The sequence below is a fragment of the Mus caroli genome, chromosome 13 (assembly GCF_900094665.2).
Source record: "Mus caroli chromosome 13, CAROLI_EIJ_v1.1, whole genome shotgun sequence".
NCBI classification, from domain to species: domain Eukaryota; kingdom Metazoa; phylum Chordata; class Mammalia; order Rodentia; family Muridae; genus Mus; species Mus caroli.
This window is the reverse complement of record NC_034582.1, coordinates 17,184,729-17,199,525: the sequence shown is the minus strand read 5'-3', so window position 1 is coordinate 17,199,525 and position 14,797 is coordinate 17,184,729. Positions and strand designations below refer to the sequence as shown.

The 14,797-nt window shown below is 41.4% G+C and overlaps 1 protein-coding gene and 5 non-coding genes across 6 annotated transcripts in view; 4 read left to right on the top strand and 2 right to left on the bottom strand.

Annotated features, from left to right (window-relative positions):
- LOC110307887 (histone H2A type 1-B/E) overlaps positions 1-10,111 on the top strand; it is a 19,476-nt gene extending 9,365 nt beyond the window's left edge. The window contains exons 2-3 of the mRNA XM_021180139.2: positions 9,702-9,706; positions 10,101-10,111. Of these exons, the coding sequence (XP_021035798.1) occupies positions 9,702-9,703 (2 nt within the window). The 3' untranslated portion in view covers positions 9,704-9,706; positions 10,101-10,111. The remainder of the gene's footprint in view (positions 1-9,701; positions 9,707-10,100) is intronic.
- Positions 4,816-4,889, top strand: Trnat-agu. The gene has a single exon. It is a non-coding gene; the product is annotated as a tRNA-Thr (tRNA).
- Trnai-aau lies at positions 5,664-5,737 on the bottom strand. The gene has a single exon. It is a non-coding gene; the product is annotated as a tRNA-Ile (tRNA).
- Trnav-cac lies at positions 8,998-9,070 on the bottom strand. The gene has a single exon. It is a non-coding gene; the product is annotated as a tRNA-Val (tRNA).
- A 2,986-nt stretch (positions 10,112-13,097) lies between the features above and the next one.
- Trnas-cga lies at positions 13,098-13,179 on the top strand. The gene has a single exon. It is a non-coding gene; the product is annotated as a tRNA-Ser (tRNA).
- Positions 13,180-14,450: 1,271 nt separating this feature from the next.
- Trnar-acg lies at positions 14,451-14,523 on the top strand. The gene has a single exon. It is a non-coding gene; the product is annotated as a tRNA-Arg (tRNA).
- Positions 14,524-14,797: the final 274 nt, after the last annotated feature.

Here is a 14,797-nt window from a genome sequence, read left to right as displayed (position 1 = left end):
TATGGCTAGTGCTTAATTGTTTTATGGTAGAGCTAAATTAGTTACTGAATAGGTTAAACTCTTTGCTGCTATCTGGAATCTAAGAACACTGGGAAAAGGCTCTAGCTATGTTAGAATACAATCTTAAAAGGCATTACATTAAGGTAATTCTAAATAGAGTGCACGTGAATCTATACACTAGGCTAATTCGGGGAGTGGAGAATGGATATTATGGTTTATAAGGATAATGGGAGAAAAATGCCAGACCCTAGAAAGAAAGTTTCTTTGAAACCCATTGCTTCATCTGTCAGCTTCCCAGCTTTCGCTATGTCAAACTGACTCAACTAAGGTGTGTGGCACATGCCCACCTGCTAGCCTGAAGTAAACGATCAATTTTAAGTGACTTCTTTTTTCTTTTTTCTTTTTTAATCCCCATAATGTTTTCACAAATCTTACTGCTCAAAGGAGCAGAAACTCGGGGGTAGGAGCCTGTCTGGTAACGAAGGGGATAAAGTCCTCAATTTGACCCAAGAATAAAACTTACAAAACCTGTTGAATGAACAGTGTAAAGAATATGTGTGCTCCGCGGTTCATTTTTAAAAATAGAGCCTAGGGCTGGTGAAATGGCTCAGTAGGTAAGAGCACCCGACTGCTCTTCCGAAGGTCCGAAGTTCAAATCCCAGCAACCACATGGTGGCTCACAACCATCTGTAATGAGATCTGACGCCCTCTTCTGGAGTGTCTTAAGACAGCTACAGTGCACTTACATATAATAAAAATAAATAAATCTTTAAAAAAAAAAATAGAGCCTAATTAATGTGTTGGAATAATGATTCCAAGTTCAGTACTATTGATCTGAGAGGCTACAAAATTGTAAGCAGTTGGTGTGACCTGGTGTGTCACTGCTGAGAAGTTCAGTAACGCCAGCCACTTACAAAGAGAGAAGCTGGAAAGGGAGATCCAACAACAGCCCATGAAACAAAGGAAATCTGTACATTTATGGACTTGAGGAAAGAGGACTCTGAGCTTAGAGAAGAATTTCTGAGAGTAGCATGTCGGTGACTGACAGTATCAGAATATACGAGAGTGATTTAGTAAGTTAGTCCCACCAGACCTGAAAGGACCAGTCCTGTGAGTGAGTTAGTGTGTGTGTGTGTGTGTGTGTGTGTGTGTGTGTGTGTGTTTATGTAAACTGTATGACTAACATGTTTAGCAGTTTTGGAAAGGCACTAGATAGGACATAAGGTCTAGTTGATCCTCCTTCCACAGGGGCATGTCTGTGTTCAACGATATGATAGAACAAAGTATGCACTTAGGTTAGATGGTAAAGTATGGAAATACATCTACGAGATAACTGTTACCTAATAGGCTTTAGGTCTCTAAAAAGTCACTATGAATGTGACTGTCACTTGTCCCACAATGGATCTTGTTAGTATTTAACCTTTTTTTTTTTTTTTTATTGTCCTAAAAACTTACCTACCAGGAATAAAGCCCTGGGTGCAATCCCAAGTATTGAAGTAAAAAGAGAAAAATCTATGATGCTGGTTTTCTTTTTAATATAAAAAGAACCTAAGGCATTTATCTATATGACTCAATATCCTAAAAGCTAAAACCTAGTCATTCTTTTTTGAAGATAACATTTTTTAAACCTCACAATAGAAAAAAAAAAAGTCTTTTTAAAGTCTTTTTATATGGAGTTAGTTATGGTGTAACCACTCAGAGATGTAACCACAGAGGTGTAACCACTCAGCATGACCAAAGTTCAAATTGAGATTCTGTATGAAGCCAGCCAGCAACTGCCTGGAGAAAAACACTGTTCACAGAGCATCCCTGAATGCATAGCCCAGGGATTTTTAAAGACAACACAAAAAAAAACTACATCCTGCTTGGGGGAGAAACAAGCAAGCAGTTTAACAAGAGCCAAGAGCGTGCTGTCAGGTGGGGCACTTGGTCCCTGAGTTTCAAGATCAGGTTTGGGTGCTTTTCTAGGGAAGAGGGCAGAAACCAATGATGGTGCTGTGTCCCCTGAGACAGGACAGAGGAACCTTTCACCCTGCCACAGTAACACCACAGGTTCAACAACTAAGAAAAGCCAAGGAGGGATCTGATGTTCAGGTCATTGCTTGCTGACAAGGTCAGCAGAGTCTTAGCAAGCAGAAAATCTAACCAAATCTGAGATCCACTGGACCAGAACACGTAAACACGCCTCCTGTGCCTCATCCTGAAAACGTGTCACCCGCACAAAGGACATAGACAGACAATAGGAAAACTTCCTTGTAAGATGCAAGCTGCAGTAGTTAGACTAGGAATGCCCCCCCCCCCCCATAGACTTATAATGGAATGCTTGGCCCATAGGGAGTTCCACTGTGAGGAGGTGTGGCCTTGTTGTAGGAAGTGTGTCACTGGGGGTGGGCTTTGAGGAATCAAGGCAGGACTAGTGTGGCAATGTTCTTTTGCTCCCTTAGGATCAAGATATAGAACTCTCTGCTCTTTCTCCAGCACTAGGTTGGCCTGCATGCTGCCATGCTTCCTGCCATGATGACAATGGGCTAAACTTCTAAAATGTAAGCCAGCCCCAATTAAATATTTTCCTTTATAAGAGTTGCCATGGCCGTAGTATCTCTTCACAGCAATAAAACCTAAGACATAAACCAAATGACTGGGAGCATGGTCCTTGCCTTGCATGCATGAGACCCTGAGTCTAGTAGTCCCCAGCACGACAGAAAAGAAATACAACTCGAGTGTCTAACATATAAGCAGACAAATAAAATCCTTTGAAATATATTTTTAAATAAAAATGTATATATAAGTTTTTATTAATGAGTTTTTTCAGTCTATGCACTATTTGTCACTATACACATTATACATAGCTCTAAACATCTCAAAGTAGATGGCTGACTTTAAGAGATGATAGGAATGAACGGTACAAAGTCCTGGTAGGGAAAGGAATCTGCTTGAAAACGAACTGGGTAAATTAGCCAACCTGTTTCTAATATCACAGTAAGATACCTGCGCAGGAGCACAGAGGGAGCAGGGAGACCGTGGAAACACACTTTAGCTTCACCCCTGGTACGGGCGTTGAGCAAGGCATGGCCAGCACCCATGGTGGGGATTTTGTGATGCGGTCAGAAATGATTTAGGTGTACACAAGGAGATGCCAATGGTTCTTAATATAAAAACAAAAAAACACCCATACTCTGAGTGCACATGTTGACCCAGCACTCAAGAGGCAGAAGTAAGCTGATCTCTGAGTTCCACGACAGCCTGGTCTACAAATCAACTTCCAAGACAGCCATCAGCTGTTACATAGAGAAATCCTGTCTTGAAATAAAAAGAACAAGAAAGAAAGGAAGGAAGGAAGGAAGGAAGGAAGGAAGGAAGGAAGGAAGGAAGGAAGATGACAGCAGAATGTGGGGACAAAGGGGATGCCATCCGGCTTGTCACATTGATGGGGCTGTACTTCCATGCTAAGCTGCCTTGCCTTTCTACATCCAATAGATGCATCCAATAGACAGACATCCATGTCAGTTGACATCCTGCAATGAGAAGTCCGTGTCTGCTCTGATGTCCCATCACCATGTCCGAGTTAGACACGCTGATGGCATTCCGAAGGTGTCTTCACATTGCACCTCATTTCTCTGTTTCTCCATATCCTCCATTTAAACCAGACGACAGAGAAAGAGTCTTTTACCATCATGGGGCAAAGCACCAAACAAGACTGTGGGAGGTGTAGAGAGCTTCCGACATCAGCACAGAGACCTTTGGGCAGGGCTAGAATATCTTTGAAGACTGTGGTGCATCTGGGGGACCATAGAGATGTCAGAACAGAGCAAGTGGAAGAACACTGCTGAAATCACCTACAAAAGTCCTCATCGAACCTCGATGTCAAAGTGGCCCACACCTTTAGTCCTAACTCTCTGAATCTGAGGCTAGCTTGACTACATAGGCTAGTGACGGCTACACATTGAAACCCTATCTCAAAGAAGAAAGAAAGACAGAAAGAAAGAAAGAAAGAAAGAAAGAAAGAAAGAAAGAGAAAGAGAGAGAGAGAGAGAGCAAGCAAGTGAGCAGATGGAATGGAGCGATGAGTTTTCTCAGGTACAATAGTTGGCAGACTAGCAGGAGATCATTTCTGATATCTCCTGCTGCTTGTTTAAGGGTTTTTGCTTTATTTGCTTTTGTTTGGCTGGGTCAAACCAAAAAAAAAGCTGGTAGCTAGCTTTTTAAAACTTGCCTTTTAATCTCCTAGTAAAATGCAGACTCTGTAATGAAATAGATTTTTATTGTTTTGTTCATTGTTTTACAACTTTCATGAACAAAAGAAAATGAAGAAATTGTCAAAATGTACTGAATATCCAATCTTTCCGCTAGGGGGCGAAAGTTAACCATGAAATAAAATCTTCAGACCTTTCGATTTGAAATCAATTTTAAACTTTACATTTCAGAAAATACTTCTTAAAAAATAAAAAAAGAAAAATACTTCTTTTTCTTGCTCTTGCCTTCTTGCTCCCACTCTTTCTCTATTCCCTTCCCCCCTCTCTCTCCAAGTGTTCATAGCCCCTCTCTCTCTCTCTCTCTCTCTCTCTCTGCCTCTACTACCCTCTTGACTCCCCTCCCCATGCCCTGAATAAACTCTATTCTATACTAAAAAAAAAATTAAAAAGAGAGAAAGAAAGAAAGAAAGAAATTGTTCTTAAATGCTAAAATTTATATTTTTCTATGAAGTTGGAAACAGTACAAATATTTTCTTTGGTGCAAACTCGGGTAAACATGGGAAAATGCTGTATTTCACATAAGTCTTATATATACCATAGAATTGAGCAGGGCCTGAAAAGGGGCCTTGTGGCTTAGCTGGTCAAAGCGCCTGTCTAGTAAACAGGAGATCCTGGGTTCGAATCCCAGCAGGGCCTCTGATTGTTTTCGTACTTTGAATAATTCACCATCTCTAAATGTGTTGAGAATGTTTCCACGCACGTACAGATGGCCACACTCTGTACTGAGTTGTTCTCATCCATATTTCAGGTTCTGTCATGAAAATTCAGGCTGAAATCCCTTAGCCTGTGCCAGCGAGCATTTTCAGTCAATGGTGACTTTGACTAGCAATGCCTAATAAAGAATTAATAAGCCACGCCATTTGGTTTGGAGTAGGATTCATTTCTACTTTTGATAGCAAGGAAATAGTTATGCTGAAACTTATACCCTGCCCATTCTGTGTCTTAAGAATCCTGAGGAATCCGGATTGTCTTTATTATTTTGTGTGCCACAGAAAAACTAGGTCGCTCATTCTTTCTGGATTCTGATCCCCTGGGGTCACTCCCCAGAGCATGAGCCTCCATCCACACTAAACTTATTGTCTTCACTCTTATGAAATTACGTCAGGTCTTTCTTTCTTGTTTGAAGATATAAATACATACTAAGTGGTTTTTGCCTACAGTTTTGTTTTTGAGGTTTCCTCAGAGACTTGGTCACTTATTATATGCCAGTAGCTACCTCAAAGCCTAATCAAAAAAGTCCCTATGTGTGAGTATTCTGGGCTGCATTTTAGCATAAGGGGAAGGATAGTTCCGATTTGGCTGAAGACAACAGTTAAATGATGTGACATAGTCAGTAAATGGAAAAAAATATTTCCAGCAACAGCTAAAAGACGCGACATAGTTACCAAATGGAAGAAAAAAAGTTACTACTGGCCCGTACGGGGATCGAACCCGCGACCTTGGCGTTATTAGCACCACGCTCTAACCAACTGAGCTAACCGGCCAGCTCGTGGGAGGCTGCTCATGTTATGTGTACTTCATGGTACGTAACTACTGTCTTTGCTTTTCCAAACTGTGGGAATTTTTGTTGCTGTTTTTTAAACCATAAACAAATAAAAAGGAAAATCAGCCACCCTTGGATCCTGAATGAACATAACTCTGCTTCCCCACGGGAAATGGGATTTCTCAATCTGCGAATCCCGATCTGGAAAACCTCCGCGAGCTTGCGCGTCGGAGCCCGGGGATCGCTCGCTTCCCCGCCCGGCGCGGGGTCTCGTGGCCGGGCGCGGCACTTTCACGGTTGCGCCCAGGTCTTCAAACTCATGGAGCAGAAAACAGCCGATAGGCGCAGTACCTCACGAGGACGCACGGTGGCGCCCAAGTAGTGTGATATTTGCTCTGGCCACTGCCCATACGCAAGCCATCCGAGAAAGCCAACAACCCAGGTCACAGGCAATGGACATCGTCTGTCTTCTGCAAAAGCTTGAGAAAGGGCCCAGCACCTGCCTCAGATTCACCGTGACTTTGGTGAGCGGCACTTCTCAGACGGATTCTGCGACTTTACTGTCAGATGGTACTCATTCAACAAACTGTGTGAATATAAAATTTTCAATTTTATACTTTACTACGCAGAGGGATAAAGGTATTTTAATCATATTAACTGGAGATCCTAAGGGACTGTTGTTTTCTCACCTACCTCCCAGATGAAACGTGTAAACTTTTTGTTTTTATTTGTTTGGTTGGGTAGTTTGGAGTTTTTGTTGTTGGAGTTTGAGGAGTTTTGTTGGCTTTAAATTTTTAGCTTTGTTCTGGTTTTGGCTTTGATTTTTTTTTTTTTTTTTTTTTTTGGTTTTTTTTTTTTTTTTTTTTTTTTTTTTTTAAGTCTCCTCTGTCCTAGGCTGGTCTCGAACTGGCAATGTGGCCAAACAATACCTTGAACTTCTTGTCTTGCTTCATGGTTATCACAGATGCTGTTGACACGGCTACTCACTGTGGGTATTTTTCAAGAGCTAAATTATTTAAAATTATAGTGATTTGGCTCGAGTTTTCCAGAGAAGCAGAACAATGAAATGTGCACGTGCCCAGAAAGACTTTTGTTTTAAGGAACTGGTTGTGGAGGTTGGCAAAGATTCCTTGGTCACACTGTAACCAAACTCCTGAAACCATTTCCTGGCCCATCTGTTTATTTCCTTATTAAAATTCATTTCCAGTAAAGTGTACAAAGTCAATTCAGCAAGAGAAAATGTGGATTTCCTAAAGGTGATTACGTCACTATCGTATAGAGTTCTTTATTTCCCACCCTCCCCTGCACAATTTTGGCTCTCCTGGCTTGTCAAGGTGTATAGGAAGCCAGTCTAGTGTGAAATACCCTCACTATCCACTAGCCCCATACTCTGTCCCCTAAGCCCAAGCTCTGTCCATTAGCCCCATTAACCTGATACTGCTCCTAACTGCATTCCCACTGGCTATAGCTATAGAGAGAGTAGAGCTCAAGCTCCCTCAGATCAGACACTTTTGCAAGGCCCCTGTACCTGTCGTGATGGCCCTGAATTGTCTTTCTCACCAGGGTTTTAACACTGTCATTCAATATTATTTTAATCAAGATTTGTCGAGTCCAAATTCTGATGAAGGGTATATATATATATATATATATATATATATATATATATAATCTTCTGAAAGGCTATAGACTCAACCAATCGTTTCATTTCAGTGTAAAGAAAGTTGCTGAAAGGACCCTGTTGCCCGGATCCCCCTCATTATTCACATCTGCTGTTGTTTATGTGATGCCCAGTCGCACATACTAACGGTCCACCAATTTAAATGCGCCCCATCCACAAAACCACCCAAGCAGAAGCATCTAATAGGATGCTTGACCAAGTATCTGAACACCACAGTGCTGTTGAGATGATACATAAAATTAGCAAGCACTGCTGGTTCACGGTTTCGTTCGGCAGACAGGTTTTAGACAAGGTCACAACACTTAGGATATGAGTCTTAGCCACGAGTCAGGATGGTACAGGCTTGGGAAGGGAGGGGCAGATTGTGCTCGCCGTGGGGCTGAGGATGTATCTCCCAAGGTGGATGCTTCCTAACATGGGCAAGGCTGAGGTTCCCAGCACTGAAAAAAAAGAAAAGGAAACTTGTCTTAATGCCTGAACACAACTTAAGGGAAATTATTATGAGAAAAGGAAACAGCTGGTAAAAAAAAAAAAAAAAGTTTTTAGTGCATCATGAGACAAATGTCAGTATTTCTTGTATTTAATACAGTAACCAGGTTAACTGTTCTGTTGTCCATGTTAGCATTTTTTTTAGATCAAGCACTGAGTATCTTAAGAATAATATAATCTACAAAATTTTAATAAAATCAGAATGATTTTTTAGCAGGTCACGGTGATTCCCACCTGAGTTCCAGCACTCAGAAGGCTGAAGCAGAGAATTTCTTTGTATTTGAGGATGGACTGGGCTAAATAGGAAGTTCCAGGGGATCCCAAGCTACAATGCGAAATATCTCTGAGAGAGAGAGAGAGAGAGAGAGAGAGAGAGAGAGATTGAGAGAAAAAGGAAGGAAAAGAAAAGCAAAAATTCTGAAGTATGAAGATTTACATCTTTAATCCTAATATTCCAGAGGCAGAGGCAGTTGGATGACTGTGAGTACCAAGCCGGCCTGGTCTACATAGTGAGTTCTAGGTCATTCAAGGCTACATAGTAAGAGTCTGCCTAAAAATTAATTAATTAATTAATTCTTAATCAGAAGACAGGAATATTGAAATGTTCTATATCCTCCTATGTTCAATTAGTTCTATATTAATTACTATGTCACTTTTATACTAGTAGTCCTGTTTGGGTTAAAAGATAGCATTTATGTAACTGATTACCAAATAGAATAATTTCAAATAAATGCATTTTTTTAACGTTAAAAAACTAGTACCTTTAAGATTCTGTAATTTGTATTTGGTGCTGTGTGATTGTGTTACTACTTTGGGCCTGGTATTCTGCCCCACCTACACTCCAAGACCTCTCATCCACCTCCCAACTCCCACACGCCTTAACGCTTCTACTTTGTCCAGTTGCAAAACCATCGCCACAGAGAATCGCCGGCAGACTCTTCTTCAGCTGTAGAGAGCAACGTGCTGAACCAGATGGAGAGCAAGTCTCAGAGGACCCGGCCATTGGGGAGTGTATTTTCATTATCTAAACAAAATTTGACTCAGGGTTTTCCCTGGGGAAAAAACAAAACAAAAACAAAAAAGGAAAGCGTCACTGTTTCCGCCCGGTTTCGAACCGGGGACCTTTCGCGTGTGAGGCGAACGTGATAACCACTACACTACGGAAACAACACTGTGGCAGGCCTTCCTGGTGGTCACACCCATGTATAAGAGAGAGAGCTTCCTGCTACCGTAGGTTTGGGTTTTTATTATGGGCCAGTCGAAAAATGTTCACCTTTAATAGGCAGTAGGATTCTCTCGCTCTTCTATGTTTATAAATAATAAGCAATCAAAGGCTCTCTATCCAGCTATCCATTTCTGCAAACTCCGAGCGTGCAAGCAAAGCTAAGAACACATCTGCCGAAGGGCATTTCCAGACTCGACACGCTCTCTGCATAGCAAACTTCCCTACGTTCAACGCACCGGTATGCTCCTTCTTGGTGACAGAAAATAACTCTTAGGAAATCTGAAGTGCACACTCTGAGCCCAGGAGAGGGTCAGAGGCCCTCTGCACTGCTTGCAAATATAAGCATTATTTCCTTTGCAGGCGACACACTCACTTGTGCCAGTTTTCTGGAAAACTCGGAGACACTAACGAAACCTTGAAAGAATGCCGGCATCTACAACAGAATTTAAATACAGAAAGGCATGGTCTTTGCCCTCAAAGAAACAGGTGTCTTCTTATGAGGCCTTCGTAAAATCATGATAGTGTCATGTTTTTGTTTTATTATTCAAAGCAGGACTCAAGAACACAGAAAACAATCTGTACAAACCTTGGTTAAGTGCCTACCCCAGTTTATTATCATCTGACCATATATTCTTATGACCATATATTCATCATATCAAATAATCAGCCGGTCTTCATCAAACCTGAGGTGGCATGGTTTGCCTGGTTTTGGGGGACTGCAATCCTTAAAGTCTTTTTCTTTCTTTCTTTCTTTCTTTCTTTCTTTCTTTCTTTCCTTCTTTCTTTCTTCCTTTCTTTCTTTCCTTCTTTCCATCTTTATTTCTTCCTCCCTTCCTCCCTTCCTTCCTTCCTTCCTTCCTTCCTTCCTTCCTCCCTTCCTTTCGTACTTGTTTTGGTAATGGTATTACACTTGTGTACCCCTATCCAAGACCATATCAATCTTGGTGGAATTTTTTTTGTTCTTGTTTTTAGGGGTTTTGTCTGATTGGTTGGTTTTTGGTTTTTCAAGACATTTCTCTGTATATCCCTGACTGCCCCAGACCTCACACTGTAGACCATACAGGCCTTGAAATCATATATCTGCCTGCCTCTGCCTCCCAAGTGCTGAGATCAAAGGCATGCACCATCACTGCCCAACTTAAATCTTGCTTTATAAATACTAATAACATTTCTCTTGTCTATCTGTTCTCTCTTTTACAAGCCCAAGTCATGAGTCTTCTAGTGGAGAGTGAACAAAGACATTTCTTCTCCCCCACAGGCTGGGGATAATAGGTAAAACGGGGGACTTTGGTAGATGACAGATGCTGGTCTGGGTTGGAGTATTGATGAAGTTTAGGACTTTTATCTGTAATAAAGTAAGATTGGAGGTGGGAACCATGACCTCTGTGAACCACATTTTCTGAAATGATTCTCTGGTTCCAGCTTTTGACTCCTAGTGAGATCCAGTAGCAGCTGGCTGGTGCTGCCCATTGAGGCTCTTCTGATAGGCCAGGATGTGTCACTGACCATTGAAGGTAAAGGCAAAGTGTGATCTTTGAAGAGGTGTGATACATACCAGAAGAACTGTGTCATTTTAGTCATCATACATACAGACATACATACAGACATACATATATACATACACACACACATGTATACATACATACATAGGGCCTTACATTGTCTTGGCTGGTCTTGTGCCAATTCTCTTCTCCTTCCCTCAGCCTCATAGCTACTGAGATTTAAGCCACCATGCCAGGCTAAATTTGTTAATGTGTGCTAGTGGAAATCTGACAAGTCTGAAAGAGAACGGACTTTAAGGGAGTGGGATCAATGGAGAAGGGTTATAAACATTGCACTGGATCAAACTCAGCTGATTCAGTGCTACAGCTCAAAGGGAATGGGAATGGTTCTAAGAGTCCTGCTTGTGCCTGAGCCACAGTTAGAACAACTCAACATAATGAAATATCTCTGTAGAGCAAAATACTTAGAGGCTGAGGAGTTTTAAGGGCTAGAATGAGATTTATATCAGATCGAGGACCTTCTTGAGACAGGTGAGCTTCACCAGAGGACCCTTCATTGTTGTTGAGAGCAACATGCATACAGCTCTGGTGCCCTCGTGTGCTCTACAGGGGCTCTCTCTGTCTTACGAGACATCACAGTGAACCCTGCAACCACTGAGACAAATAGAAGTCAGAGTGATAGGACCAAATGTGGGCACTAGATTACCAAAGACACATTGGCTCTTCTTAGGCTGATTGCATCTTCCTGGAGAGTCATTCCTTTGAAGCCCACATTCATTCCAGTGTGATGGCATTGAGAGATGGGAGTTTTAGATGGTAATTAAAGTTAAATGATGTCTGAAAGTGAAGCTGTAATCCAGTGCAGCATGTGTCCTTAGGAAACCAAGCAAAGGACATCAGGGACCTCCCTCCATGTATGCACTGAGGAAAGATCTCACAAGAACATAGGAAGAAAGCAGGAAGAAACCTGACCCCGACAACAGTTTGGTTTTTGACTTCTAGCTTCCAGAACTCTGGAAAAATGTGTGCTGCTGTTCAAGCCTTCTAGTTTGTGGCATCCTGCTAGACATGGCAAGCTGATTATACTGCAATAGCCGAACAGCTCCTCCCAGTAAGAATTCACCCCCAAGAACACAGGGCTTAATAAAGGAGAAACTCTTTAATGATGATAGCATGCAGCAGATCTTAATTAATGCTCAAAGGGGCACTGGCCTCAAGTAGAAAGTTGTCACAGTTTACACAGGGTGTATTTTACCATTTTAATTTCACAAAATCTTCAAAGCCATTGAAGGAACCATCTTGTCTCAACTGTTTCTTAATTATGTATTCTTGAGATTTCTTTTTCCCAGACAGTTTCTCTGCATATACCACTGGCTGTCCTAGAACTCTCTATGTAGACCCGGTTGTCCTCAGACTCAGAGATCTGCTTACCATGTTCTCCCAAGTGCCAGGATTAAAGATGTGTGCCATCATGCCCAGCTCTTGGAGTATTTTTATAAAAATATATGTCTGATCGCCCATGTAAATACTTGTACTTACTCCTATGGTAGTAATGGTAGTACTCAAAACACTTTGATCTCAACTTTGACTTTATACTAAAGGCAGATGTGCACAAACACATCTCATATTCTCATTTTCTCTTTTCTTTTTTGAGACAGGGTCTCATGAAGCCCATGTTGGCTTCTAACTTACTATGTAATGGAGGATTTCCTAAAATTTATGCTCTTCCTGCCTCCACCTCTCCAGTGCTAGAATTACAGGTGTATAACTACAGCCAACTCTTAAATATGCATATTTAGATGTATGTGTGTGTTTCCAAAACTGTACCAGGTTATATTATTCTAAATTGTTTAACACTAATGAGAGAATTATTTTTAAAAACACGCATTTGCTGATGTGTTTCCCAATCCTGCATATTCAGAAGAGAACGAGCTTGACTCACATGTACAAACATACCCTGCACATTTGTAGAAATACTGCCTCAAAAGGTGCATAAATTTTGAGTATGGATAGAACTTGCCAAATTCCCTGGGAGCAGTGCTTCTTGAGTTGTGTGGAGAAAGCAATCTTATTTAAGATTGTAAATGAACATACAACTAACTCAGATTCTACCCCCCTCCCCCCGCCACATCTAGGAAGAAAAACTCGGTAATCTATAAAAACCGGAAGTGGGAAAGAAAGACTAAAACCAGAGATTCTGGTATGCTGGAATATTGTTCTCCCTTTAAAAAGCCTACAGGGATAGAGTCAACTTGAGTAAGACTTGGGGAAGAGATCTGGTTAGGGTTTGACGAAGTGATTGCCTTTTGTGTATTACTGAAAGGAAACTTCCTAATAGATGGGAGTCTCTGGCGTTGATGGTATTATAGTGTCCAGTGCCTTCAGAGTATGTATTTTGCCTTCCAAGAATCTTTTTTAATTATTTGTTTACTATATAAATGACATAATACAACCCAAATTCTGGTTAGCTGTGATGGCCGAGTGGTTAAGGCGTTGGACTCGAAATCCGATGGGTTCTTCCCGCGCAGGTTCAAATCCTGCTCACAGCGTAAGAAAGCTTCAGACACAGCTCTCTGTGCAAATGTGATTAGAATTAAGGAAAAATAAGTTTGTTTTACTCCTGTGCTCACTTTTTTTTTTTTTTTTTTTTACTTTTTTTTACTTACCTTAGAAATGCCACTGGTCATCTTTAATNTTTTTTTTTTTTTTTTTAACTTTCTGTACTTACCTTAGAAATGCCACTGGTCATCTTTAATCCCAGCACTTGGAAGGCAGAAGCAGGAGGCCTGCCTAGTCTACGAAGCGAGTTCCCAGACAGCCGGGACAACACAGAAAAACAAAATAAAACAAAAAAGAAAGGAAAGAAAAAGAGAGGCGAGAAGAAGGAGGGGAGGAGGAGGGGAAGGGAAGGGAGAGGAGGACAAGGGAAGGGAGGGGAGAGGAGGGGAGGGAAAGCGAGCAGAGGGAGGGCAAAATACTTTAAATAGTTACAGTTCCGTAGTATTTAAAAAGAAGAAACAAAAAATCCAAAACCAAAGGGGGTGGGGGGGAGCTGTTGGGAACCAAAACGGAGTAGAATTCCAGAGCTCATCTGATATGCCAGGCAGGTGGAAATGAGTTAAAGGGAGGATTCACTGAGCGGTTTGGACGCTACACAGTAGCACTGCGCGGCATTCAGCATACAGGCTGACCCCGAGCTGCACCAGAAAACGTTTGTCTCTTCTTACATTTTTAAGTGTTTTCGCTCACATTGTACACTTAAGTAGTTAGTATTCAGCCGAACTTTCTTTTATATTTTAAAGACAGCTCTCTAGGTAAATCCGGAATGCTGGGATCTAAAGGCTTGCCGCCACGTCTGGCTCAGCTTAATTTTCAACTGCACTCTGGACTTTCAAATTGCTGCACGAATTGAGATTGTAAAACTTAAAATACTTAACTTTGTGATTCACACCTGTAATTCCAGAACTCCAGGAGGCTGAGGCAGAAGAACTGCCAGTCCGGGCTACAGAACGATACTGTTTCTAAACGTAAAAATTAAAAGAAGGAGGTGAGGAAAGAAGGAAGAACAGGGAAAAGTGGATTTTTGTTTTACTTTTTTATTCTGTCAACGGGCTGGCGGTAGGGGTTGTTTCATGTCAGAGGAACCAACTGCGTGTGTTAATAATGGAAATTGCAAAGTGGAAAGACAAGTTTCTGTAACGCAAGTGGTGTAAATTGTGCAAATCAAACATTTGTTGAGTTTACTTGGCTTGAAACTAGGGCTATAATTAATTCAAGGTTACAGCTAATAATAATTAGAGTAGAACCTCTTACCCATGGCGGGCCAGTGGCGCAATGGATAACGCGTCTGACTACGGATCAGAAGATTCTAGGTTCGACTCCTGGCTGGCTCGACCGTGTCTTTTCTTAATATAAAGGAGAAACTTCCATCTATTCAGATCCGTAAGAGAAACAGATTAAGTCTTGAAAAGCCCTGATCTGACTCTTATTATTTCTTTGTCTTGGCTTACATCAGTGAACAACATACAAACAGAAAAGGACTATCTATAGTCTTGAAACATCACCAGTAGGGGATATGGAAAACACTGTGTTGAGGTAAACAAGTCAGTACTGCATGTTGTTATTGAAATGAATTGTCCAGACCACCAAACCTAGAGTTAGGATGTA